Below are 27,692 nucleotides of genomic sequence, written 5' to 3' on the forward strand. Positions count from 1 at the left end.
ATAGCCAGCCGTCATGTCTTGATTAGAACTGGTGCTGGGGTTGTAGCTCAGGAATAGCATATCTGCCGCATATGAGCAAAGCCCTGGGTTTAGTTCCCTGCACTGAAAAATGAGGATAAAATAATTAGTAATGAAGTAATCCATGGGCCATTTGAAAGTTTGGAATGTTTTCAGATAATGATCTGTTGATCAGGTATCCTGACAATTATCTTCCCAAATGACTTGAACTTGACTTGACATAACAGAGACATGGGTGAACACACTGACTTGGGACTAAGTACTGGTAGAAACTTGGTTGCCCACACATCTGAACTATGTCTGATTTTAGGAGGTTAGATACATAGGCTAAACCTAAAAACTGTCAGAATGACTTAATCTTACTCACTGTCCCTTATTAAGGATCCTGACTGTGAGAGAGACCCCATTAATAAATCTGGTTTAACTCCAGTCCCAGAGAAAAACATAGCATTTGACTTTCTTATGTTTCTCTGTGCCTAGTAGTGTCAAAAATGCCAAGCTAGAAAATTATACCCACATTCCCGAAAGATGGATTGTGGATGTTTGTCTTTGTTTAGTGTGTGGTTACAAGGTGTTATGAATAATGGTCAAGAAGAAGGCTAAATAAGGAGAGTAGATTCAGGCTTCTGTTTTGAAAAGAAAAAAGGGGGATGTGATATAGGATAACGTTCTTGTTCACTGTAAAGATTTGTTACTCATATTGGTTTAATAAAATGCTAATTGGCAGTAGGCAGGCAGGAAGCATAAGCGGAGCTACCAGACTAAGAAAATTCTGGGTAGAAGAAAGGCAGAGAGGATCCACCAGCCAGAAAAGATCTCTCATATTATTCAGTTAGTTCATATAATGGTTATATCTTACTAAATATTGCATTATCCAAATTTGGAGGCTCAAACTATGGTTTATAATTACCTTTTATGATTTTTTATGAGCCACCGTGGTCCATTTGGCTGTTTTTCCTTGGGGTTTTCATACAAATGCTAGCAGGTGAACATCTGGATTTGGCATTATCTTATGATTTATAGACAAGTTAGACAAGGTTACTCATAAATTTAACGATCTGTGGAGCTCAGTTAGGTCTTTCAAGCAGAGTTTCCCCTTGTGGCCTCTATGTAGTTTCAGCATCTCAGAACAGGTTGACTAAGTTTTAGCATCCAAGAACCTGGGCCCTAGAGGCAGGAAGTAGGAGCCATTGTAGTTTTGAAGAGCTATGAATAGGGCCAGGAGGTGGCGGTGCATGCCTTTAATCCCAGTACTTGGGAGGCAGAGACAGATAGATCTCTGTGATAATGAGGTGAGCCTGATCTGCAGAGCTAGTTCCAGGACAGCTAGGACTGACCATGTCACCAAAAACCAAAAACCAACCAAACAAAAAATCAGTGCTATGCATGGACCTGGTGTATCTCTTAGTCTCTACTTTGTTCATCAAAGCTGTTCTAGGGCTATCCATGTTGAAGAGAGCAGGTAAGTGACAGGTCAGATATCAGTGCAGCTGTCTTTGAAAATATAGTATGTAACAACTGTATTTTTCAGATTTAGAAAAATAATGTAAAACAATATTTAAATAATGTATTGATATGACTGTGTGTGTTTGTGTCCATCCTAAAATTTAGAAACGGTTCTTCAATTCAGCTTAAATTTCAAAGAAGATAAGTAAATGCATGTATGGCATTACTGATCTATACTCCAGTAAGACAAACTGCAGAAATAATAGAATAAATTAACAAGAAAAAATTTAATAATAACTATGCCATTGTATACTAGCTCTAGTATGGACAGATGTGTCAGTGCCTTGTCAGCATGTAACTCAGTAAAATAAGAGCTCCGTTCTTTAGTGCCCCTAAATTAAATAGACTCCATAGTGACAGCAGGTGCTTTCCAAATCCTGGTTACATGCTGTAGGTCATGGAAACCATCTCTCATGTTTTCCCAGGCATTATGGGCAGGATGTGACTGGGAGTACTTTGGCTTCATAGTTGTTTTCTTTTTCTGTCTGTTAAGCAGCTGATCAAGAAGAAGAAGCCCACCCTGAGTACAAATTTGGAAGTGAACTGTCTGCTGATGACTTCAGTCACAAGGAAGCAGTTGCAAACAGCGTCAAGAAGGTCAGAGACTTTGTGTCCCTATTCTTCTTGATTTTTAAGAATGGTAGTTTTGTGAAATTTTTGGACTGTTACAACCACAGGAGAACCATGTATTGTGTCTTTCCTAATTATATAGGACAAAACTCTCTGCTGTATGACCTGAAGTTGACACTCACAATTACATTTAAAAAGACCTCCAAATTATTTATTAATTTTATCCACTACTGGCTGCTACCCATTTTGGTCAGGCTCTTTAAAATACCACTGTTTATTGAAGTATAGTTGGTGGGTGGGGATACAGTAAGTATCCCACAGCCAGAGGTTAGCCTGCTGGGACCATTAGGAAAATAAACACTGAGCATTCCAAATCCAGCCTCAATACAGAATTGGTCCATCTGGTGAGAAAATTTATCCTAACAAAAGTATAGGAGGTTTGTAGCCATTAAGCTAAGAAAATAATGTTATTAGGTTCCTACTAGTTGTTAGGGCATACTGCCCTAAAAGGGTCAAAGTGTACTTACTTTTGCCTTTTGGTAGCTTCTATAGGTCTCCTATATTTAGGAGAAGGAATGGTAAACAGAGAGTGAAGAGTCAAGTCATTGTACAGTTCCGTGTGTGGTTAGTACTATTATGAAAATAAAAATGAGTACTAAAGAAGAGAATAATGACAAAATGAGGTGACAGGAATAAGGAGACCAGACCCCAAAAGGAAAGATGGATTCACTATGCAGAGAAACGGAGAGTAATATTCCACTCAGGAGGACCACAAGAAAGAGCAAAGATGATGTGAGTGGAGTGAATGGCCGGTAGAGTGGAGCAAGATGAGATGTACTGAGAGAGAAATGCTTTAAGGCCTTGGCTGTTTCTGTGAGATATTAAAAACTTACGTCAAACATGGTTTGTTTCACATAGAGCTTTAAAAGGGGGAGAGCGTAAGCTAATAGAAGATTATGATAACCTTTATGGACTCTCCTTTAGAGAAAAGTAGGATAGAAGTATGGAAAACATAGGGCTTTTAATTAGTCAGAAAGATCCCCTAGTGGTTAAGCTAGAAAGGGAGAGGATAGAATGTTCCACTGGGTATGAAGGAAGTAAACAATGGTTCAGATTTCTGATGGAGGATTGAACAAGAATGTAAGAGAATGAGAAGCAAGATGACCTTGAATCCTTGCTAGAGGAGCAGGGTAGTGGTACTGTTTACTGGAGTGGGAAACACGCGTGAGAAAGGGCTCCACAGTTTCAAATGGGACAGGCAACTGGAGATGTCTATTAGCTATTCCAGTGGAAGTACCAAGAGGAGAATTGATTCCCTGGCCTCACGTCCTATATAACCGTGGGTAAGTAATTTAACCTCTCTTTGCCTTTGTTTCCTTATCTGAAAACTGAGGGTAATAATGGCTATTTCATCAGGCTTTTACCAAAGACTCAATGACCTTGCAGTGGTGACATATACATGGTAGACCCTGGAAGGGTAGTAGTAATTCTGCTATGCTGCCATTGCTTTCATCCTCATTATCATTATCATAATCACTCATATCACAGCCCCTGTATATCGAAGAGAGGTGGAACAAGAGAACTAAGTTCAAGAGATAATGTTTGACGTCCTGGAAATAGCAGATATGAGTCATGAGAGTTAAAAAAGAAGGCCTGAGTGGAGCCCTAGTCAGAAGTGGCCTCACAGGAGAGGATCCAAGAAGGAAAAATAAAGACTTCCCTAGCAGCCACACAAAAGAGAAAAGGACAGTTATGGGCTTTGACTGCTGTCGAGTGATTGGATACGAAGGCTGGTGCCCACTAGATTGGTAGCATAGAAATCACTGGCAAGTTGAAGAGAAGTTTCAGTAGCGTGCTTGGAGTAAAGGGAGCAGGGAACAGATAGGCAGAAAGGAATAGGCATTGTCTCTGCCTTTGAGAGTTTTGCCCTGAAAGGAACAAGTAGTGGGTTAGTGTCTAGAGGAAATGTGAGGTATGGAAAGGAAGCTCTTTTAGAATCCAGATGATGTTTGATACTAGATGATGTTTAATTTAAGAGCACTAGCTGCCTTGGAACTCCTTGAGAAGGTGAGAGTATATGAGATCATAGCTCTGTGAACACGTGGTCCTTGATAGAGTAGGGATACTTGCTTTGTGAAGACAGTGGGCAAAGATGTGATTTAGGAGGGTTTAATGGTAGGAAGATAGATTTTTTTAAAATCTGATAACAAGGCATTGAGACTACTTTGAGAATACAGATAGCCACTAAGATTCAAGATTGTTGATATACTATAGTCTTCGTCAGTTCTGTCTTAGGTTGGGCTAGTGGCTGGGCTAGTGGTTGGGCTAGTATGTAGAGTGTAGTCTTCCTTGCCAGTTGCCTTGGCTCTGTCGCATTGTCTGAACCCCCAAATAACTCACAGGATACTATATTAATTATAAAGCTGTTGGCCATTTGCTTGGTTCTTACTTGCTAGCTCTGACTTAAGTATTTAACCCATAGCTGTTAATCTAAGTATTTCTGTTACCGGAGAAAAGGGTCCGGACCTCTTACTCCTCTTGCAGGCTGCATTCTGTCTCTCTTTCCCAGAATCCTCCTCGACTCCTAGTCCCACCTATCTTGCTTCCCTATTGGCCAACAGTGCTTTATTCAAACCAATCAGACACATTTTTACAGAATGACATCTCCCAATACTAGTATAATAAAATATCAGATTGGTTGGTTCAAATACCTAAAATGTATTTCTTGGTGCTTTCTGGGTGGGTGCCAAGGTCAAGGTGCCAGCCAATATGTTCTTGAAGACTCTCTTATCAGGCATATCTTGCCACTGTGAAAAGAAAATGGGAAAGTAAGATTTTTTTATCACTTCTCAAAAGAGCACTAACTCTACTGTGAGTACTCCATCCTGTAACCTAATTACCTCCCACAAGCCCCATCTCCAAGTTCTGAGTCTTGACTTACAGTGTGATTATGATAAATATGTAGTGGTATATTATTTATGATTTATTAGGGCTTGCCTGACGATTAGGAAAGCTAAGTCAGCCACAAGTCATAGAAGCCAGGCACACAACTTTTTAATCCCCACAGCCAGAAGCTAGGAGATGGTGGTACACTCCTTTAATCCTAGGACTCAGGATTAAGAAGTAGACAGTCTCTCTGAATCCAAGGCCACCCAGGGATTTATGATATTGAATCTGTCTAAAAGAGTAACAGATCACACACCTTTAATCCCAGTACTAGAGGGGTATAAAATATAGAAGCAGGGTCTTCACTGTTCAGTATGAGGCTTTGATCTTCCAGCCATACTGAAGATAGGAAGGCTAAGTATCAGGTGTTCATTCTCCAGCCACACTGAAAACAGGAAGACTCAGTATCAAGGAGGATAAGAAGATATTGAAGTGTCAGGATTCTCCAGCCTTGCTGAGGAGAGGCAGCACTATCAGCCCTCTCAGCCTGAGGTAGTGGTAAGAGCTAGCTAGTGGCCCAATACTTTGCTTGTCTATTCTTCAGCTAGAAGTTTGAACCCCAATATCTGACTCTGGATCTTTTATTTTTCATTCAATAAATACATTCTAAAATGTTATAAATGTAAGTTAAACATGCATCTAATACAATTAACAGTATAGCTTAGCGATTTAGTATTCTGTTGACCTCTGGTCATTTACCCTTGGCATTATGTGGCTGACAAGGATCCACGTCCTGCATCACAAGAGGATATCAAACAGTGTATCCATAGCCAAGAAAAGAAAATCAAACTGAAAATACAGTTTCCACTGAATGATTATCACTTCACACCCTCATAAAACAAAAAAACCATAAATCAAGCCATCATTATGTTGGGAATCATCACTCTATCACACTGGAATTAGGGTTTCACCATATGCTTTTGGTGGGACTGCAAACAATGATTTCATGGCAGGGTCACAAACATGAATGCTGACTTACTGAAAATGACCATTTGTGCTTCCCTTTACATTTTTAAGGGAAGGTGGCCACATTGGTAGTCCATTTTCAATCTTCATGCCTCAATCCTTAGTAAAAGCTTTGTAGTGAAGCATCTAAGTGAAGACGGTCAACAGAGGAGGGAAGTGTCCAAACTAAAACTTCTAAAATAAGCTTACTATCTGTGAGCTTAGCATATCTGAAGTATTTGTTTTTAATGATGGCTTTATGTCATCCACAATTTACCATATAAACAAATAGAATAATAAGTCTATGTATGTTTACTTACATAAGTATGGGCTAATGATTTTGGAAATTTGCCCTTTAGAGAGGTAAACAAATCATTTTCTTTCTCTAATTTAGACCTCAGATGACCTTGAACATGAAAACAACAAAAAGGTAACAAAACACTTCTCAAGCCCATGAGCCTTCTCATATTTAATATCCTCTACTAAGTGTTGGTATCTTCCTAGCCCATGCAGTAGCACAGGTAGCATTTCCAGGTGTAGCATTGACATGTCTGATTCATCTTGTTATAAGACTTCAAGGGAAAAAAATCATACCAATAAAACTATTAAATCTGATTTAAAACATAACTAAGGCAGGTAAGACAATTTTCCTAAAAGTGTCTAATACCACAAGATATTTCCTTAAGTGGACTGAGATTTCAGTCAAAGGAGAAAGTTTCATAATCATTAACATATTACACATGAACATAAAAATGACCAGTAGTGCAACAGAGCCGTGTCATAGCGTAGTAGAAAAGTGATCTTGGTTCCCATGACCCTGACATTATGAAAGGTTAGTTTCACACTGCATGCCTTATAGAGCCTTCATTCAGTGGTATCAGACATTGGCCTTTCTGTGAAAACTAAGTATATTACATTTTAATTTTCTTCTATACTCTTCGTGTGCTTTGTTATATAATGTGGAGACTGATGGCAGTCACAGGCAGAATGACGTTGTTCAATCATAGGCAGAATTGCCTTGTCTCTGGATCCTTACGATTCAAAGAACAGGAAATTCTGCCTTGCTGTCTGTGGGGCCCTGATGCATTTGGAGTGATATGTCTTGTTATTTCCTAACTATTCACGATTAAGGAATATGGGGACCCTCTGTGCTTAGACTGGATTTCCATAAGACGATAGGGCCAGCTGTACACAGACTGACCCATTTGACAATTGCCATATGTTAGCTGAATGCTTTTAGTCCCCAGAGCCTCAGTCTTGCCCTGTGACTAATGAGCATCCTCACGATACACACAGATACATGCCATAACCCTTCAAGTTCAATAGTAAGAGAAGGGGTCAGTCCAGATGCAACAGGGCCCCACAGACAGCAAGACAGGACTCCACCACCGTTCCACCACATAGCACTGTGTTACTAGCCTGAAACACATGGGACAAAACAGAAGTGGCTCATTCTGGCATTTAGAGTGGTGAGTAGAGTTGAGGCCTTATGTGGGAAAAAGATGGAAACAAAAGCAAGTTGCATGTTTACATGACCTATCACAGGCTTTGCAGGCAAAAGCCAGTTGATATCAAAGACGCAGAGGTTAAGTTATCAGCGAACATTAAAAAAAAAGTCTGACTGACCATTGTTTATTCATTCTGTACACAGGCTGTTTCTCTTCATAGATTGTAGCTTGTGTCTCTTCAAGTAAAATAACTCTAAAGCTCTCAAAAAAAATGACCAACATTATTTTGTTGTTGATTGTGTTGATTGTGTTCGTTTTGTTTGGAGTTCTTAAGAAATGAAGAGAATATTTTTGTTTTTCTGTGTACAAAATAATTCATCCTATGTAGCAAGTTGTCAAGTTCTTTGAATAGTAAATGCTTTGACACAAACACCTAAATCATGCTTATGTGTGCTGAAAGTTCTAGAAGAGTTCTACTGTAAAGTGTGCTCTCCAGGACCCCCCCCATCAGTGCCTGAAAACTGACTGTGGAGTGACAAACCTTTGGGCCTCCCCCAGCATATACCTTCCTGTGAGCCCAAGGGTTTGCGCCTACGGAGCCTGTGGATAATTTTGATATACACTAAATGCAGGATAGCCATTCATTTTGAGGGTTTTTTTTTGTCATTGTCAGTGTTGCCATGAGACCCCAGTACAGTTTCTTGAATATTCAAGATGGGCGTCTTCAGGTTACCTCCTTTTACATTAAGTAGACCTATGAATATTAAAGTAAGGCTTTAAGAGTTCAAATGCTCTCTAGTAAGGATGCCTAAAGCTAAATCCGTGAGTCCCTTTGAAGTCATCAACTTAAACCATCCTATGCTTGTGCTCACAGGGCCTGGTCACTGTAGAAGATGAACAGGCATGGATGGCATCTTATAAATATGTAGGTGCTACCACGAACATCCATCCATACTTGTCCACAATGATCAACTATGCACAGCCTGTGAAGTTTCAAGGTTTCCATGTGGCTGAAGGTAACACTACAGGTTAAATGCAATAGCTTTCTGTCTGCTTCTATGTTATACTGATTGGCTCTCATCTGACATATTGCCGTTTTCCTTGATTCACGACAGATATGGGACTGTGTTTGTGGTAGTATTGTGTTGTCATTCTCTGCATCATCCACAAGGTGGCTATGGAAGACCATGACTTGCTGGCTTGTAGCATTCCATATGCTTTCATAAGGCTTCTCAGTCAGTGGATACAATGTAGCCTTGAGACGGGGAAATAAGATTTCATGTTCTGGAATTGACATGTGAAGCAACCTTGTTTCAAATTTCAATTTAAAAATAAAAAATATATAAAAAAGATTTCATGTTCACCTATTCAAAGCTGGTTCCCCACAAAAGTGGGTTCAAAGGTAGTTAGAATATTTCCCAACCATTTCTATAGAGCCCATTATTACCAAAAACTACGTATCTCAGCAGTGCCTATAAAAATGACTATATCATTTGTTTAATTATCCCACATTTAATTCACTGTAAGCACACAGTGTTAATGAAACTCAGAGCAACTGCTCCAGTCATGGAGAATGGGCCACAAACACTTCCTGATTTGGGGTGTAAGATTAAGGGTATGATTGTATTGGCTGCTTGCTTTTTTTAGGGATTTGATGACTTGAGTTTCTGAGTATATCTTTTCTTTTTTTTTTTTTTTACAGAGCGCAATGTTCACTATAACATGTCTTCTTTTAACGAGTCAGTTGGCCTCGGCTACTTGAAGACACACGCGATTGAATTTGTAAAGTATCCTAACGTACTAAATGGGATGAGTGGTACTCCTTAAAGTAGTGGGCATCTTTACAATACATTAGCAGCTATATGTAATTTTAATATGTAGGTTTCTCTGTATAACTTTTATCGTAGTGCTAATAAAATTAGGTGTGTGAAAGAAGACCACAGCAGCTGTGATGACCTCCCCGGACAGGAATAATTTCTAGAATCCACACTGTGACTATGATTTTCCTCTGAACGTCATTTATAATGGCATTTGTCCTATATTATCTACCTGTGTGTCATTGTTGTCCCACATCACCACGGTTTGAGTTCTTTGTTGTGTTTGTCTAGGCTGATTTTGGATTTCCTTAATAAGTTACCCAGTTACAATAAGCGACAAATGAGCCGCATTTACCCCAAGGGAGGCCGCGTTGATTCCAGTAATTACATGCCTCAGATTTTCTGGAACGCTGGTTGCCAGATGGTTTCACTGAACTATCAAACCCCAGGTAGGAGCTAATGACCAGTGACCCCAAATTCCACAAGAACACTGAAACAGGGCAGCCCCAGCAGCTGCCTCCATTTGCTTGAGGCATTTTTTTTAAAAGAAGCTTCTTTGTAACAAAGCATTGTTTTATTGGTTTTATATAATAGTAAAAGATTAAAAACCCAATGAAACCATAATAGAAGATAATATTTCAGTTTTAATTCCTCTTATCAATTCTATGACTAGGCTGCCAAACAGTAGTTCCTATTCTAAAATATTTCTAATTTTTCTTTCTTCTGGATGAAGGGTATGTCTTGGTTTCTCGATGGAATTTAGTAAGAAGCATTTGTGTATCTGAGACTCTTTCTCCATTTGGAAAGTACCCTGACCACCATGGCCCTTCAGCAAACATCAGTGGCAGTAGCTCTTTACCGTAAAACCACAGACTGATAGCATAAACTCTGTAAGATACTACATGAAGAGTTAGATGTAGTCAGAAGTACTGATCTGTAATTTGGTCCTCCATAGTCTATCCATGGGCAGTTTTCCCATACACCGTGATTCTTTTTTCTTTTCCTAAAAGGAATAACTTCTGATAAATGTACAAATTTTCAGTTTGCTTAGGAGCTTCTGGCCATAATCCTGTGACTACAGACAGTGAAATAAGAATAGGCACAAAAATAGACAAATGGCACAAACCATATTTGCTTTGTATGATGCATTCTTCTGCATGGCTTCTAAAATTGGTAGAAACAAAAATAATATTCAATACTTAAAGGCTAACTCTTTTCTTCTTAGTCCTTGCTTTAAGAGGACACCTCCCAGTACTTTGCAACATAGAGCCATTTCCTTTTCTCATGTATCTACCCTGGGGACCCCTGTCCAATCTCCTGTCCTTGATCTGGACCCCCTGCCTCCCTCTGGCATGAACATGAGCTGGCTGAGAGTCTCAATTCTGGGGGAGCCTTCCTGGAGCCCAGGGTTCCTTACAGATGCATCACTGCTTGGAATCCCAACAGCACTTTCTAGAAGAGTCTATATGCAGGTCCTGATAGAATCTCTAGTGTTTTTAGCAAGATCGGATGCTGCTGTTTTCACTTACTGATGACTCAAGCCGTGTTCTAGGAAGCCAGTGAGCCCATGATAAGCGACAGGATGATCCTAAAGCAGTTCATATTTTGATCAGCTCTGTATTTTCTGCTGAGAAGAATAGAAAAAGTTTCGTTTACCTATTTTTTTCTTTACTTATAAGAAGAAGGAAAAAAGTTTCTCTGCCTCTAGGAGAAAACTGATAATTCAGGCCCTCCCTGTGTAGCCCTATGAGAAGAATTCTAAGTCTCACACAGATAAGCCATCAATTTTATGTGGTTGTTACCCAGATTGGTTTGTGTTCCTTTTAATCATGTTTTATGTTCTTAATAGCCCTACTGTGGCTCCAACATTCCTGCTCTATGTGGCACTGAGGCAATGCCCATTCCCTAATTATAGCTGGTTGTATATCTATACTCTCAACATCAATAAAATATCATATGACTTATGTCCCAAATGACTTTTCTGAGCAATTCTAGAATAATTTCTATGAAAACATACTCAGTGTTTAATTTAAATTAAACAGGAGGTCATTTCAACATGGAAGAGAGTCATGGGCCCTAAACTGAGCCAGTAGTAGTTTGTGATGTGGAAGAGACCTCTGGATCTGGGAATAAAATGGCTTGCTTTGTTTCCAGTCACCCTGTCAGGATCTTCTTTGTCCAGGGAGACGAGATGCTAAATTATTTTTTGTCTTTTGACAGATTTAGCGATGCAATTGAATCAGGGAAAATTTGAGTATAATGGATCCTGTGGGTGAGTAATATTATTTAAACTGTTACCACCTAGTTTCAGGACTCCATACTTCAGCTTTAATGAAACCATGTCATTTTTAATTAGGGACAGCTGAATGTATGCTGGTTCTGAAGTGTATATGGAAACAAGTGAAGTCTCTAAATAGATTATATTTGCAAATACAAAACTTTTTGTTTGTCCCTTTTTCCTAAGCAGCCTTTTCTTTTCTTTTAACCGCAAACTATGAAGTTCATCATATATACTCTAGTTTTATCGTTTCATTCTAAATTCAAATAATTGATGTTTTTATGTCTGAGACAGACAGTGGGGCATGCTCATTTGGGCATTAACCAGAGATGTAGGCATCAAATATGTATAGCCTTATTGCTGATGAATATAGGAATGAAGCAAATTTAATTTCAAATGAAGCTGTGGGTGTAAAGTTGAATTTAATTCAGCTAGAAATAAACTTAAATCCTCTCCTGATTCTTTTGCATGCTTATAAATAGCAGTTATATAATGATGCGAATGTTGTTCTATTTTACTTAAATAACACTTAAAAATCTGTGAACCAAGTAGCAAAATAGGAAATGTTAATGACTCTGAAAGACTGAGAAGTTAAATGAAAGTACAGAACTCAAATTCTGTAATGATGATAATAAGCTCAGCTGAGACCACAGCCCAGTCACCCCGAGATGAATTCACAGGAGTGCTGTGCTATTGGGTGGTGATGCTGTCTAGGAGTTCTTTGTGGTAGCTTTTGTGGTAGGATACCTTAATCTCTATTGTGTAAAACGAGGTGAAATAACTAGTTTTCAGCACTTGTGCCTTAAGAACAACTCTGCCATCTGTATACTCTGTACCTGTGCCTATATGACAGATGGGTCTCTGCCAGAGTGCCTGTATTCATCCAGAAGCCTGTCCACCCTAAGCAGTCTGAGCAGGGTTCTTGTTCACCCTGGATTCTATAAGGAAAAGAGACTGACATTTAGCCCAATATAAAAGGACTCAGGAGTGAGGCCTTTGGTTAATGGAGGCAGCTCTTTCAGACACTCTCTTCCCCTTGTTCAAGCAAAGAAATAGTCTTCTCTCCTTGGACACAGCACCCCCTGGGTGGCCTGTATTAGCTCTCTGGTACTCATTAGAAGGCAAGATCGTTGACTTTAATCTATAGTATCTTTCTGGAAGTCTAGCACCTAAGTTAAGGAAGAATGTAAGGAAGTATCAGGTACTTCAGTTATTGCATAAGCCACCAGTAGAATAATCCCCTGTGCTTCTGTCCTGCCAGGTACCTTCTCAAGCCAGATTTCATGAGGCGGCCTGACCGGACATTTGATCCCTTCTCTGAAACCCCAGTGGATGGGGTTATTGCAGCCACATGCTCAGTGCAGGTATGTCACTGCTCATCACAGACTTTGTAAACACACATATGTATACAAATGGACCTAGAAGAACGTTACAATCAAAAAGTTTAACATCATGTTGTAAGAATTATATGTAGCTCTCAACTTGGACTCAAATTCTGATGTTTCCTGTGTTTTCACTACTAAAATTATGAGTGACTTTAAGTGAAATCCACCCATCCAGAAAGTATCTCCCACCCAATTACATCCATATAAAATTCTAAAAAAAAAAGTCAGCTATGATGACAGGAAGCAAATCAGTACTTGTGCGTGGACCCAGATGGAAGGGGGCAGATTATCACAGGTCACAAAGGACTAGAAATAGAGATGCTGGAAATCCTTGCTTTCCCTCACTGTGATGACAGTTTTAAACATGTGCCCACATGTCTGGAAAATTGATCTTACTGTGTAATTAAATGCATATAGTTTAGTGTATGTTGATTATACTTCAAAATAAAGCAGTTACAAAATTATGGAAAATGAGAAATAAATAAATGAAGGGCATACTTGTTTGGAAAATAAATGTGAAAGAAGTTACTCCCTAGCTTTGTAGTAGATAAAATTTAATAATGATCTTTACAATTAAACAACTCTGTCATTGCTAACCAGCGTTATTGTCATTAAAGAATAGCAGGCTGAGTCTAGCACTGATTTTCTTCTGCTGTATTTCTTTTCAAGGCTTCTAAAAGAATTCAGGAGTTAGCATATAGAATCCCGGAACTGGAAGTAATCTCAGGGCACAGCCACAGCCATTGCTTCATTTCACAGATCTGGACACCTGAGTGACTAAACCATGCTGAGGGCATGATTTCTTCATAGGATATTGTGCATGTATATCTCCTTGCTCCTTTTCAAGACATATTAAGAGAATGTTAGCAGACCTTTTACTTTCAAAGAATAGTTTCTCAAAAATGCTTTGTTTCAATATAGAAATTTCTAGAGAAAAAGATCAAATGTTTATATGAATTGAAATGCCCCAAATAAAGTTTTCATTTCTTCCTTACACCTTGCTACCAGTGCTCACACAGTGGCCACTGTTCACCCACCCTGTGTCTGTGTTACTGCAGGTTATATCAGGGCAATTCCTGTCAGATAAGAAGATCGGCACGTACGTGGAAGTGGACATGTACGGGTTGCCCACCGATACGATACGGAAGGAGTTCCGGACTCGCATGGTTATGAACAATGGCCTCAACCCAGTTTACAATGAAGAATCATTTGTGTTTCGGAAGGTAGGGCATTAGCCGTGTGTCACTGTAGCTCAGTAACCAGAGGGCCTGATTTTCCACATGGAGCCCACATGATAGAGGAATGCCATTCACTACACCATCCTTGCTTCTTTCCATCATCTAATGGGAAACTTCTGTCACTGTCATATGATTGTGCTTAACAAACTGGCTGTTTTGGCTATACCTCTCCTTGGCCACCTCCATTTGGGTGGAACATATTTCCAGGTCATGGTGGCCTCCATCATGCATGGAAGGGTTCAGAGTTCAGAGTTTAGATGAAAACTGCACCAAAACGGAGGTCGGCGCCATGACATGAGTAGGTCCTGTGTTCAGAAGTGAAGCCCACTGCCCAGCTTTTTAACGTTTCACACGCAGTGTTCTGGGCCTCAGTGTCCTTTCCCAGTCCTGTCTGCCAGGTTCAGAGAGCAAGCAGCCATCCTCTCTCGTGGTCATTCTCTCACCGCTCCAGCTGAGGATGCTTTGAAAAATCCACACACAAGCGGAGGTCTCTCCAGAATGCCAGCTACTTCCCTTGCCTGGTTCACTGTCAAGCAAAATGTTTTCTGGCTTTTTTGGGCACAGATTTTCCAGGTGTTTCTGCTTCATCCATTTATCATGAGACAAAGAGAACCAGTTTCTGTTTTTTCCTGACAAACTGTTTATTCTCAGTAGAACAACTGGCTGAGAGAAAGCACAGGAGAGCTGATGAAACAGGTCATTTGGAACTGAGCTTCCCCTGTGATGGGAATGCTGTCTACCCCCACTGTCAATTCGCTCCTCTCATGGTGCAGCATATTACATTACGTTGTGCCTTTTTACTTCCTTACGTTTTTCAGTTGCTGCCATGAAGAAATATGCTTTCATGTGATGAATAATCCCCATACAAGTTTGCAGAAAGTCAGTTTTCCCCAAATATATCCTTTTTTGATAAACAAATATCCAACTTGTTTTTTTATAAATGTAGACTGTTATTTTTGAACATTTTCATACAAACATATTAGGTGCACTGAACATATACACCCTACACCATCGGGTCCTTTGTTCTAACTTTTCATTCTTCCCATAGTTCCCTTTGTTCTCCTAGATAATATCTTTTCTCTCTCTCTCTCTCTCTCTCTCTCTCTCTCTATATATATATATATATATATATATATATATATATAAAATGCAGAAGGACATATTCCCTCATCAACCACCAATATTATTCTTTTTGTTCATTACTGTTTTGGTTCTCTGCTGTCTTTGGTGCTTCTGTAGGAATGCTAAGATTTTTCTGTTTCTGTTACACTTATTTCAAGATGCTTTGGTTTGTTTTGTTTTTGAAGCACTTGTGAATGTGATTATTTCATTGATTTGTTCCTGAGCATGTTTGTCTTTGATGTAGACAAGTGGTTCTCAACCTTCCTAATGCTGTGACCCTTTAACACCTCATGCTGTGGTGACCCCCAGTCATAAAATAATATTCATTACTAATTCATAGCTGTAATTTTGCTACTGTTATGAATTGTAGCATAAATACCTGTGTTTTCCCATGGTCTTAGGTAACCCCAGTGAAACGGTCATTTGACACACACCCTCAATGGGGTTGTGACCCACATGTTGAGAACCAATGGTATAGACAAAGGCTACTGACTTTTTCTTTGTATGTGTTAATTTTATGCCCCTTAATTTTGCTGAAACCATTCATCAGAGCAAACTTTTTTTTTTTGTTTTTCATATAGTCATTAGGGTCTCTTAGATATAGAACCATTTCATCCACAAGTAAGGACACTTGGACTTCTTCCTTTCTGCTACCCACCATCCCAAATTGTGTCAACAATTTAGAGTGCAAGAAGCATGGAAAATGAAAATTAGCACATAAATGGTCTATTATGCATGAAGTGTTGTTCTCCACAAAACAAGCAGAACTTAATGCTTTAAGTAGCCCAAGTGGCAGACAGACGACTAGAAGTCAAGAGTCCCAATCCCAGTTTCCCCCGATAATCTATAAAATAAGAAAAGTTACTCAATTTCTCCATTTTTGTCTTGGATATAGGGGAATGAAAATGATAAGAATTGGAGCTGCAGTCTTTGACATCCATGCATTTAATATATTTGAGGAGATGATTTCCAGGAAACCATTAATGGCCTTCTTGGTATCTTGGGCACCAATCTTATGCTGGATACTTTAGACTGAATGCTAATGACTCATTGGTTTGTTTTCTTCTTTAAGGGGCAGGATTGGTTTGGTCCAGATTCCTAGAGTCATAGTTCTGGAGAACCTTATTACAATAAACAATGGGACTTTAAATTACAGGTGATTCTGCCTGACCTGGCTGTCCTGAGAATCGCGGTGTATGATGACAACAACAAGCTGATTGGTCAGAGAATCCTACCTTTGGATGGTCTCCAAGCAGGCTACCGACACATTTCCCTAAGAAACGAGGGAAACAAACCATTATCACTGCCAACAATTTTCTGCAACATTGTTCTTAAAACATATGTGCCTGATGGATTTGGAGGTAAGAAAAAATGTTTGAATACAGAATACAAGGCAGATGAGGTTCCAAATTACAAGGCTGTGAATTATTTTACCCATTCTTGAAAACAGCAAAAATGCCGTGTGTTTTCTCCTGTGCTGAGAACCCTGGTGGCTTTGAGGAAGGCAAGTGACATTTCCTTAGGTACTATTTCAAAAATACCATATTTTTATATTATTTAACATTTTGCAAATGCTTTATGAAGAGTATTTATACTGTCAGTCAAATGAGAAAAACAACTGTAAGAAACTGTATCTTATCAGTTATTATCACTGAAATATTTGTGGAACTCAGTTACTAATAACCTCAAATTTTCTTGTAAATCCATAAGAGAATTCATTTTCATAAATCAGGTCAGTCTCCTTTACTAAGAAAATCAGTGGTAGGAACCGACACTGGGCCACGAAGCAGGATTTTGCTTACAACCAGGTAGACTCTTTCTCCATGGCTCCAATAAGCTGGTAACATTATAACAAAAGGAAAGACTTCTTAGCTTCGGCATCTTTGACCACAGGAAAGTGTGCAGCTGTATAACTGCATCATGTTAGCCAAGGTTTCAAGTCCCAGCTCAGCTCCACATTGCCAGCTGGTGGCCTGGGAATCTTAATAGAACCATTCCCTCTTTTTTCACCAGTAAAATAAAGGTCATATGACTGTCTCTCCCTCTAAGCATTCTGGGAATGTTCTCATTCTAATAATACACAAAATAACTTAAGGCTCAAAAATGTGGGTGTTTGTGGTGCTAGATAATTGTGGCAGTCCTCCTGGAATCCTAGTGTTCTAGAGGTCGAAACTGGAGATCCCCAAAGCATGCTGCCTAATACCTAGCCCAGGCTAGCAAGCTCTTGTTCAAATGAAAGATGCTGGTCTCAATATATAAGGTCAAGTGTGACTGAGGAAAATACCCCATGTCAACCTCTGGACTCTTTTAAGTACATGCACATGTGTGCCTACACATAAAAACATTCCCTCCGCACATATATACATGCATTCATACACACACGCGCGCACGCACACACACACACACACACACACACGGTTGTGTATCTATTGATAGAATTGAAATTCCTGTACTATACTGGAATGCATTATTTTATTGAGGGAATAAGGTTGGGTTGTTTATTGTTCTTAGGAATTCATGTTTCTCTGGTGGGCAGCTTTTGTGCAACTAACCTTTAATTTTAATAACATTATAGATTATAGGTTCAAAAAGTAAAGTAAGCCAGGAGAGTTTCAATCAGAGTGGATAGGAATTATTTCTTCGTCTGTACCCTTTGCTTGTCATAATAAAAAGGCTGCAACATACACTTACAAGCATAGGAGCCCATCAAAGCAGCTGCAGCCAAGCCAGGGGGCTGGGGAAGTGGGTCAAAGAGAGAGACAGGAGTCTGGAAGGTGCACTCTATCCCCGCAGCACCCTCCAGAGCTACAGCAGCATAGGCACAGTGATGGACCAAAGACCAGAAAGAATCCTACTCCATGTTAGAGTTAGAAAGCAGGAACTATATGGACAGTGGAGATGGTTTGGTGGGTAAAAGTGCTGGCTACACACTTTCCAGAACCTGAGTTCAGGTGCCTGCATCCGTATAGTAAGCTGGCCATGACCCAGGTGCTTCTGTGACTCTCTGTGGAGAGTGGGGACACAAGAGAACCCCAGGGGCTTGCTGGTCACCATCCTAGCTACAGACTCAGTGATAGAGCTTGCTCCAAAGGTGTAAGGTAGAGTGTCATGGAGCAGTACACTGTCTTCCTTTTGGCCTCAGGAAAGATGCAGGGATGTCCAAACAAGCATACATCACACTTATACACACACACACACACACACACACACACACACACATACACACACACACACACATACACACACAAGAAATCCAAGTGTAATCAATACTTGTTACATTATGGAAAGTGTTACACAAACCCATTTGGTTAAAAAAAACTTTTTAAAGTTTTTCCTTTGCCCTTTGCAGTGGATCACATTTCAAATCAAACTATAATTTCTTCCTGGGAAATGAGCCATTTGATTAGAAAATGGAAAAGAAATCATTTGGCTGAGCTCCTAGTATGTGCCAAGCACTTCCATAAAGAGGAACCTAAGACGTGGAATTGATCTGCAAGGATGTGGGTGTATGCAGGTCTATGCTGAGAAATGTTTGTATTTGTAATGTGGCATTCTGCCAGGCCGACAGTTAATATGCAAACTAGTCTCTTATGACAGTCCTGTGTGTGGCCTCCTCTGTGGCTCTACCATCAGACCCCTGGGAATCTCTGTACTGAAGTTCTGCAGTCAATGTCCTAACTTCAGATTTGATATTCAACAAGGACATGCTCAGCCCTCTGGTCATAAGGAGATACCAGGAAGACATTGGAGATTTAGTGGTTTGCATGAAGGATAAAACAGGGTGAATATGAGGATTGTCTGTTTTCTGAATTTCTGATCCTGAGTCTCCCGACTTGCAGTGTTCTTATTTGGTGTCTAGCTAACCTCCCACATTGAAGAGCTGACCTGTGCTGTCAGGGGGAGTTCTCTGGTATGTTAATGTTCTTATTAATTCCACAAGGGAAAAGTCCAAAGGAAATTCTACCATCACAGAAACAGAAAGAAAGCTGCTGTATACATCATTAGAAATTTATCTGGCTAAAGAAAGTTTATGTGAATTCACTGGGTCATTCTACAAATCCATTTAGGGTTATTCCATAACAGATAAGGAACTAGAATGGACATCAGAGAGAGATGCTTACAATGCATTGAGTAAGGGTCACTCATTGATCCTCCGTCCAGAGTGAACTGTTCTAGGCTTTCCCTACTTGCCCATCTGCCCGCTCTTCTTCCTTCCCTCCCTCTCTCCATTCCTCCCTCCATCCCTCCCTTTCCCTTTCTCTCATCTTCATTCTCCTCCCTCACCCCCTCTCTCCCCCATCTCTTTCCAGTACCCATGCATTCTGGAAAAGTATTATACCAGAGGTTTTTGAGGCAGGGCCTTACTAAGTTGCTTTAACTGGTCTTAAGTAGCTCAGAGTTCAGGTGTGTGCCCCACACCCTGCTTGTAGGTATCTTATTTAGTTTTAACACTCTAAAGAAAAATAGGTTGGTTGTAGAATCTTCACCCAAACTTAGCCTGTATTTTACATAAAACTGCACAGGAAGTAATTATATCATAAGCAGTGCATCATCCTAAGGGGGAAAAATCTTTTAAATTCCTACACACTGAGAAGTTTCTGAACTCCAGTGCGTTGGCAGTGTCACAGCTCTGTGTTCTGCATGACTTTTAAATGTATTTTCATTTGCAGTCATAGCATGTGGGCGGAATCTTTTTTATAAAAATACGGAAAGTGCTCTCTCTTGAGTCTTTTCAAAGCTAGGGCCCTTCCTTAGGCTTAGACTTAGGTTCTTGCAGGTCACCTATCCCTGGTGGTGGGTTCCCACAGATGACAAACTTTGCTATGCACAATTGTTTATAATTAGTCCTGCTCCTCCCCCACCTACCCCCACATACATCTAGTGCTTCTTAGACACTGAACTCTGGCTCCCTCAGCTTCCTGCCTGCAGGAGATAGGTCAACAGCTCAGTTTTTAACCCTGACCCTCTCCCAGTCTCATGAATCCCCATTTCCCAACTCACCTTCCTGCCACTCACTCCAAGCATTAGGAAACAGAAGTAGAGATTTTTTTAAAATTGTTACTCAAATACAATCACTCAAATGCACAGAGAAATAACACTAGTGATGGCTTCTTGGTTTATTTCCTTTTACTGTAACTAAATACCCAGCATTGGGTAACTTATGAAGAAAAGTGTTTTCTTTCAAAGATTTATCTTCTTTTATGTCTTGTATTTTTAAAAAATTATCTTATTTTATATATATATGAGTATTTTGCCTGTTTGTATGTGTACAACACGTGCGCTTGGTCAGAAGAAGGCATCAGACCCTCTGGAACTGTACAGGTGGACAGTTGTGATGTTCTATTTGGGTACTGGAAATTAAACCTGGATCCTTTTCAAGAGAAACAAGTGCTTTTAACCACTGACCCCAGAAAAGATACTTTTATTTTTATTTATTTTTCTTTCTTTTTAAATTAATTTTTATTTAAATTATTAAAAACAATCTCATTTTATATACCAATCCCAGTTCCCTCTCCCTCCCAACCTCCCACTCCCCTCACCATCTCTCCATCCCACTCCTTAGGGAGGGTGAGGCCTCCCATGAGGAATCATCAAAGTCTGTCACATCATTAGGGGTAGGACAGAGGTCTTCCCTCATGTATCTAGGCCAAGAGAGTGTCCCTCCATAAGGAATGAGCTCCCAGAGCCCATTAGTGCAGTAGAGATAAATACCTCCAGCAGCCCCATAAGCTGCCCAAGACCCCCAACTGACACCCACACTCAAGGGGCCTAATTTGGTCTTATGCTGGTTCCCCAGCTGTCAGTCTGGAGTCCATAACCTCTCACTTATTCAGGCCAGCTGTTTCTATGGGTTTCCCCAACATGGGTCTTGAATTCTTTGCCCATCACTCCTCTCTCTCTACAACTGGATTCCAGGAATTCGACTCAGTGCTTAGCTGTGGATCTCTGCTTCTGCTTCCATCAGCTACTGGATGAAGGCTCCATGATGGCATTTAAGGTAGTCATCAATCTCGTTATAAGGGAAGGCATTTAAGGTAGCCTCTCCGCTATTTGTTAGATTGTTGAAATCATGTTTGTGGATTCTTGGGAATTTCTGTAGTGTCAGGTTTCTTGTTAAGCTCATAACAAATTACAGTTCTGAAAGCTAGATGAGTAGCTGGGATGGCACCATCCACTTGTTGTATAGGTCCTTGTGCATAATGGAGGATATATATATATATATGTGTGTGTGTGTGTGTGTGTGTGTGTGTATGTATATATGTGTGTGTGTGTATATATATATATATGGTCATGATCTGGTTTTTGTTTTTCCACACAGTGTGCTTTGATCATATTCACCCACCTTTCCACAACTATTCTGAGACCCACCTGCCTTCCCTACTCATCCATTTGTGTCACTTTTTTTATTAAAACCCTTCAAAACAAATTTGCACTGTCCAAATACTCTTGGATGTGCAAGCTTTCAATGGAGCATGGTCAACTTATCAGAGGTTATTCTCCTAGAGAAAACTGTATTGCTCTCTCCCAGTAACAAACAACTGTATTTTGTTTCATGGTAGGGGTGGGATAGTGTGTCCAACTCTCCTCCCTATGCTGGGATCTGGTCTAGCATGAGCTTGCACTGGTTCTGTTCAAGTAAGTTTCTATGTACTGCTACCCTGCTGTATCCAAAATATGTTAATTTGTATCATTCACCATCTATGGCTCTTAAACTCCTTCTGTATCCCCTTCTACAATGATCCTGAGCCTTGGATTGGGAGGTATGGTATATATATGTTTCCTTTGGAGCTGAGCATTTTCCAATTATGTTTAAGACCTGCTCAACAAGATGAAACCCATATCTGGCACCAACAGCAGGCTAAGAACCTATAACTAGACAGATCATAGACTCCAGGGAAGAATCTACTATTATTATGCAGATAAATGGACATAGTATTAAACCAGTGTTTAATGACTTAGTGTTATGTGCATAGATCAGTGCATCTCTCAACCCTCACCTGAAAAGTTTCTATTTGCAACAGGTGATAATTAACACAAAGACCCACAGCTGGCCAGAGTACAGAGACTACAAGAGATCTGTTTGTACACAACCCAGATGTAAAATGTTTCTGAGCTAAAGAGTAATGCAAACCATCTTAATTATTAGAAACTAAATCTTTACTTAAAGAAAATGGTAACATTTTAAAAATATTAAAAAAAAAATAAAAATACCTTGGAATGAATCAAGGGCTAACTCTTCCGATATTCTAGATCTTCCAATATTACAACCCTAACATAATGAAAAACAGTACTCTCTTTTACCACCACAAAGCAGAACTACTAGTGTGGATGCTTTTTGACCCCTCAGTCTGGGAGGCTGAGTTGTCATTGCTGCTTCACCTGTGGGTGCATCTGTCCTGCCAGTAGTGTTTCACACAGCGTCACCACATCAGCCAACACTGTTGGAGACAGCAAAGAGTTCTGGTGCTACAGAAAATGACACAATGTCATGTACCCCACCACCACCCACTACCCTGTTGCTTTGAGGGATTTTCCTATCTGTGCATTTTGTCTTTAGTACTGAGTAGAAGAAAGGAGTGTCTAGTGCATATGAGGTATCAACATTAAGTTCAGTGTCACCCTGAGCTATGTGCTTCAGGGGCCTTTGTTTCTTGTACAGGGCCCTTCCTTAATTGTGTGGCTCCTCTGCTGCTTCATGTAAATAAAGATGAAGCAACCTTTTGTTCGCTTGCCCATCTCTCCTTTGTGCTCTTTGATTAGAGCTGTGTCCAGGAAGGTACAGGAATGTTTCTCGTTCCCATGACCCGGATCTTCAACCACTTTCAGCACAGCCAGCTGTTTCATGCAGCACATACTTCCAGAGGAGGAGTATCCTCAACTAAAATGCCATTTCCCAAGTGTCATCTCAGGATTTCTGACGCAATTTTGAGTTGCTGTTCCATCTCTTCTCTCCTTATAGATGCTGAGATGTCATGGTTTTTTTTTCTCTTAAATGCTGTAGTATAAATAATATAAACCCAGAAACAGACATTGGGGATTGAAGCTGAAGATCAGAAAAGCAAAGCAGCTGGCCACTAGCTCTTATCTCTACCTCAGGCTGAAAAGGCTGTCCTGTCCTCAGCATGGTTGGAGACTAAATCTCATCTCTGAGACTGAATACTGAATATCTGCTCCATTTTATATACCTCTCTAGAACTGGCATAAAAGGCATGGGATCCCACATGCTCAAATCTCCATTTTGTGTGAGATATATTTCTTTTAGACTGATTCACTCTAAATGTAATCCTGGGTGGCTTTGAACTTGCAGAGGCATCTGCCTTTGTCTCCTGAGTCCTGGGATTAAAGGTGTGTATCACCACTGCCTGACTCTATGCTTGTGGCTACTTTGCATTTTGATCTCCTGTGGATTTATTAAAGAATAAACAATGTATCACCATAGTTTGTTGAAAAGCCAATACTCATACAATACCTAACATCCTGGGATGCGGTGTAGGGTTGGATGACTGGTGATTGAACAAGGGCCTTGTGCATATGGTACCCACCCTTGTGGAATCTTCTGAGCTCTGGAAAAGAAGGAAGCAGTATGGATGATGGAAAGTACACAGCAGAGCTTGAAAAGTGCCTTAGTGTGGGCAGTGAAGGTCCTGTGTTCATTGCTCAGCATCACAAGCAAGTGGACATTGAAAGTAGCTAGCTTAAGCAAATTGATCAGGCCCCTTGTTGCACGTAATGTTAGGCTACCCTATTGATTCAGCGAGTAGCGTGGGGATTTTGTTTAGCTCTGGATCCTATTTCCCTGAGTATCTGATGCACAATGGAGTCTTCTGGGTATTCCAGCTTAGGACATGCTTAATTTGGCAGAAGCTGAAAGAGTTAACCCAAATCATAGTTACGAGACTTGCTTATCTTTGTTTTCACTTCTTGGAAGCAGATAGGAGCAATGTATTTTTCTTCTGCACATATCTCCTGATGACAGGGATAATAGCGTGGGGATTCTGAGGGAAGCTGGGCCAGTAACAAACCAAAGTAAACACATGGTTGGTGCTCAGCACCACACCACTGAAATGCCTTAAAAGTAGTGGTCGTACAGACAAAACCTCTTGAAAGTTAGTATCTGAAAGTCTGCTTGTCCTTGGTTCTGCGGAATGCCTAAAGATCAATGCTGTCGGTGCTGTGCTACATGGAAGTGAGGGAGGAGGATGGGAGAAATGGAGGAGGAAAATGGAGAGCCTCACTGAAGGAGACCAGCCTTTTGGAAATGGCACCAAACCCAGGAATAGATAGTGGGATTTTTATTTGTTTTGTTTTCAGTGCAGCTTAGTATAGTGTTGGCTAAATCTAGAAGAAAAAAAGCAAGTGAAAGCAAGAAAATTGGTTCTGAAACCCCATTGTGGCTTCTAGTGTCTTGGGTGTTAGCCCACTGTATGGGTTCTGCATGGTCATGAGTTTGTGTGTAATCTCTGTGTACTGCTGGCTTCTCGGTGTGGCTGGGCCAGACAGCAGTCACACCTGCTGGTGAATGCTGATCAGCATTTAGTGAGGTCTCACCCCTGTGCTTGTTTAGAGTATATCACAGTCAATGCATATCCACAGCCATGTCCCTAACAAAAAGAACAAGATGTGAAAAAAACAAATGATCCATTTAATAGAGAGTTCTCAAAAAATCTCTCAAAAATGTCTATCCTTTGTCCCTAGAAATTAGGGAAATAGAAATCAAAGCAACTTTAAGAGTTCATCTTACCCCAATCAGAATGTCAGAATGGCAAAGATAAACATAACAACTCGTAACCTTCACTTTGTCTTTGGATTTTCCTCTTTATGGGAGGACACTCATCATTGGCATTGAGTTTAGGACACCTCTCTCCCAATCCAGAATGATTCAGTTCTTATCCTTAACTGAAATGTATATCAGTAGCCTACTTACAAGTGAGATCACATTCTAAAGCTTGTATAGACAGGGAGTTGGAGTAAGGGATATCAGTTCAGTGTTTGTGTGAGGTAACAGATATAGGCCTAATTTTACTCTTCTACATGCAGACATCCAGTTTTCCCAGCACCACTTGTTGAAGATGCTTTCTTCTTTCTCATTTATGTTTCTGACATCTTTGTCAAATATCACATGGCTGAAATTATGGATGCTTATGTCTGGGTCTTTGACTTGGTTGCATTGGTCTACATATCTATTTTTATGCCATTGCCATATTGTAGTTATCACTGTGGATCTGTAATATATCTTAAGATCTAGAATGGTAGTGCCTTTTTCAGAGTAGTTTTTGCTATCCAGGATCTTTCATGGTTCCATATGTATTTTAACATAGTTTTTTTAGTGTGTGTGTGTGTGTGTGTGTGTGTGTATTTGTTTATGAAGAATAAGATGGGGATTTTTATTGGGATTGTATTGAATCTGAAAATAGTACCAATCCATGATTATAGGAAGGTTTCCTTTTCTACTCTCTATCTCTTTATAAAGAGGTTTAAAGTTTCCATTGTAGAGGTCCTTCACTTCCTTGGTTAGGTGTATTCCTGGATGTTATATTTTCTTGAGGCTATTGTGATTGGGAGAGTGTCTATGAGCTCTGCCTCTGTGTATTTGTTATTGGTGTATAGAAAAGCTACTGATCTATGCAAATTGATTCAGTATTCTGCAACATTGCTGAATTTGTCTATCATTTTTAGAAATTTTTCTGGTAGAATTTTTGAGATCTCTAATGTATAGCATCATATCATCTACAAATAGGGATAGTTTGATGTCTTGTTTCCTTATTTGTATCCCTTTAATTTCCTTTGCTTGCCTTATTGCTTTAGCTAGTACTTCAAACACAATGTTGAAAAGGAGAAGGGGTGGTAGGCAGCCTTGTCTTTCCCAGACTTCAGTGGGATTACTTCAAACTTTTCTCCACTTAGGATATTGTTGGCTGTGAGTTTCTCATATATATTTTTATTATGTTGAGATATATTCCCTCTAGTCCAACATTCTCTAGACTTTTATCATGAAGGCATGTTGTGTTTTGTCAAAGGCTTTCTCTGCACCTATTGAGATTATCATGTGATTTTTGTCTTTAGGTCCATTTGTGTGGTTTATTACATTTATTGACTTGCATATGCTTACCATCCCTGCATTTCAGCCATCTTGATCATGGAGGATTAATCATTTTGATACGTGTCTGAATTCTGTTTGCTAGTATTTAATGGAGCATTTTAGAATCTATGTTCATCAGGTATTAGCCTGTGGTTTTTATTTTTATTGTGTCTTTATGTGGTTTTGATACTAGAATGATAGTGGTCCAAGTTTTACATTGTGTTCATCATTGCATCAAGTTCACCAGTAACCATGCAGGGAAGGCCAGAGCAGCTCTAATCTACATAGGCTGATCACATTAGTCAGCTTACTCAATTTATACAAATAAATGAGTCAACAACTCCCAGCAGCTAGCCACAGTGACTCATGTCTGTGGTTCCAACACTTGGGAGACGAGTTAGGAGGATCAATGCAGTCTAAGACCAGCCTGGGCTACAGAATGAGACTCTACATAAAAAAACCAAAACCAAAAAATGAGATCCTTAATAATTCACTCTGTTAAATATGACCCTCATCCTTATTATTTGGGGGAAAAGATAATGTTGTCCAGGTGTTGACTTTTACTTTTTCTTCTTTTTGTTGTCTGCCATTAACTGTATATCACAGCCACATCCTAAGAATTTCGCTGCATTTTCTTAGAGTGTTCATTTCAGAAGAACATTTATAGTTCACTGATTGTTTTTCAGATATTGTGGATGCTTTATCCGACCCAAAGAAATTTCTTTCAATCACAGAAAAGAGAGCAGACCAAATGAGAGCTATGGGCATTGAAACTGTAAGTAGAAACTCTGGACTAAAGACAGTCCAGTTGGGTGGGTTAGTTCCCAACAGTGACTGCAAAAGCAAGAGAAAGGTAATAGAGGAAGTTTAAAGAGGGTTTTCAAAACCAAGCTTATCAATTATCAATTTTGCTCTACAAAATGTAGCATATTGTATAAAATGTAGCCACCATCAGAAAGAGCCTCTTAGTCACCAGTGAGATCTCTGGGGATATCTTTACTTTATAAAATGAAATAGGGACTCTCCATTAGAAATTACAGTCAGGGATGTTTTGTAGCCCTGAAACACCAAATAACTGAGATTAGAGGTCAGACTTTCACTATTTGCAGATGATATGATAGTTTACATAAGTGACCCAACAAACTCTACCGGGGAACTCCTGCAGCTGATACTTTCAGCAAAGTGGCAGGATATAAGATTAACTCAAGAAAATCAGTAGCCCTACTATATACAGACAATAAAAGGGCTGAGAAAGAAATCAGAGAAACATCGTCCTTTATAATAGCCACAAACAACATAAAATACCTTGGGGTAATGTTAACCAAACAAGTGAAAGACC

At 39.8% G+C, this 27,692-nt stretch overlaps 1 protein-coding gene across 14 annotated transcripts in view; it reads left to right on the forward strand.

The window, feature by feature from the left end:
• Plcb4 (phospholipase C beta 4) overlaps nucleotides 1–27,692 on the forward strand; it is a 375,454-nt gene that overhangs the window by 304,464 nt on the left and 43,298 nt on the right. For 8 of the 14 annotated variants that reach the window (XM_040746359.1, XM_040746367.1, XM_040746358.1 and 5 more), the window contains 10 exons: nucleotides 2,018–2,121; nucleotides 6,380–6,415; nucleotides 8,308–8,449; nucleotides 9,136–9,220; nucleotides 9,575–9,699; nucleotides 11,471–11,522; nucleotides 12,790–12,892; nucleotides 13,972–14,136; nucleotides 16,430–16,634; nucleotides 27,040–27,128. In XM_040746359.1, the coding sequence (XP_040602293.1) occupies nucleotides 2,018–2,121; nucleotides 6,380–6,415; nucleotides 8,308–8,449; nucleotides 9,136–9,220; nucleotides 9,575–9,699; nucleotides 11,471–11,522; nucleotides 12,790–12,892; nucleotides 13,972–14,136; nucleotides 16,430–16,634; nucleotides 27,040–27,128 (1,106 nt within the window). The remainder of the gene's footprint in view (nucleotides 1–2,017; nucleotides 2,122–6,379; nucleotides 6,416–8,307; nucleotides 8,450–9,135; nucleotides 9,221–9,574; nucleotides 9,700–11,470; nucleotides 11,523–12,789; nucleotides 12,893–13,971; nucleotides 14,137–16,429; nucleotides 16,635–27,039; nucleotides 27,129–27,692) is intronic. The other 6 variants (XM_040746361.1, XM_040746369.1, XM_040746362.1 and 3 more) reach the window with 3 other exon arrangements.

Source organism: Mesocricetus auratus, unplaced genomic scaffold (genome assembly GCF_017639785.1).
Source record: "Mesocricetus auratus isolate SY011 unplaced genomic scaffold, BCM_Maur_2.0 Super-Scaffold_100004, whole genome shotgun sequence".
Classification (NCBI taxonomy): domain Eukaryota; kingdom Metazoa; phylum Chordata; class Mammalia; order Rodentia; family Cricetidae; genus Mesocricetus; species Mesocricetus auratus.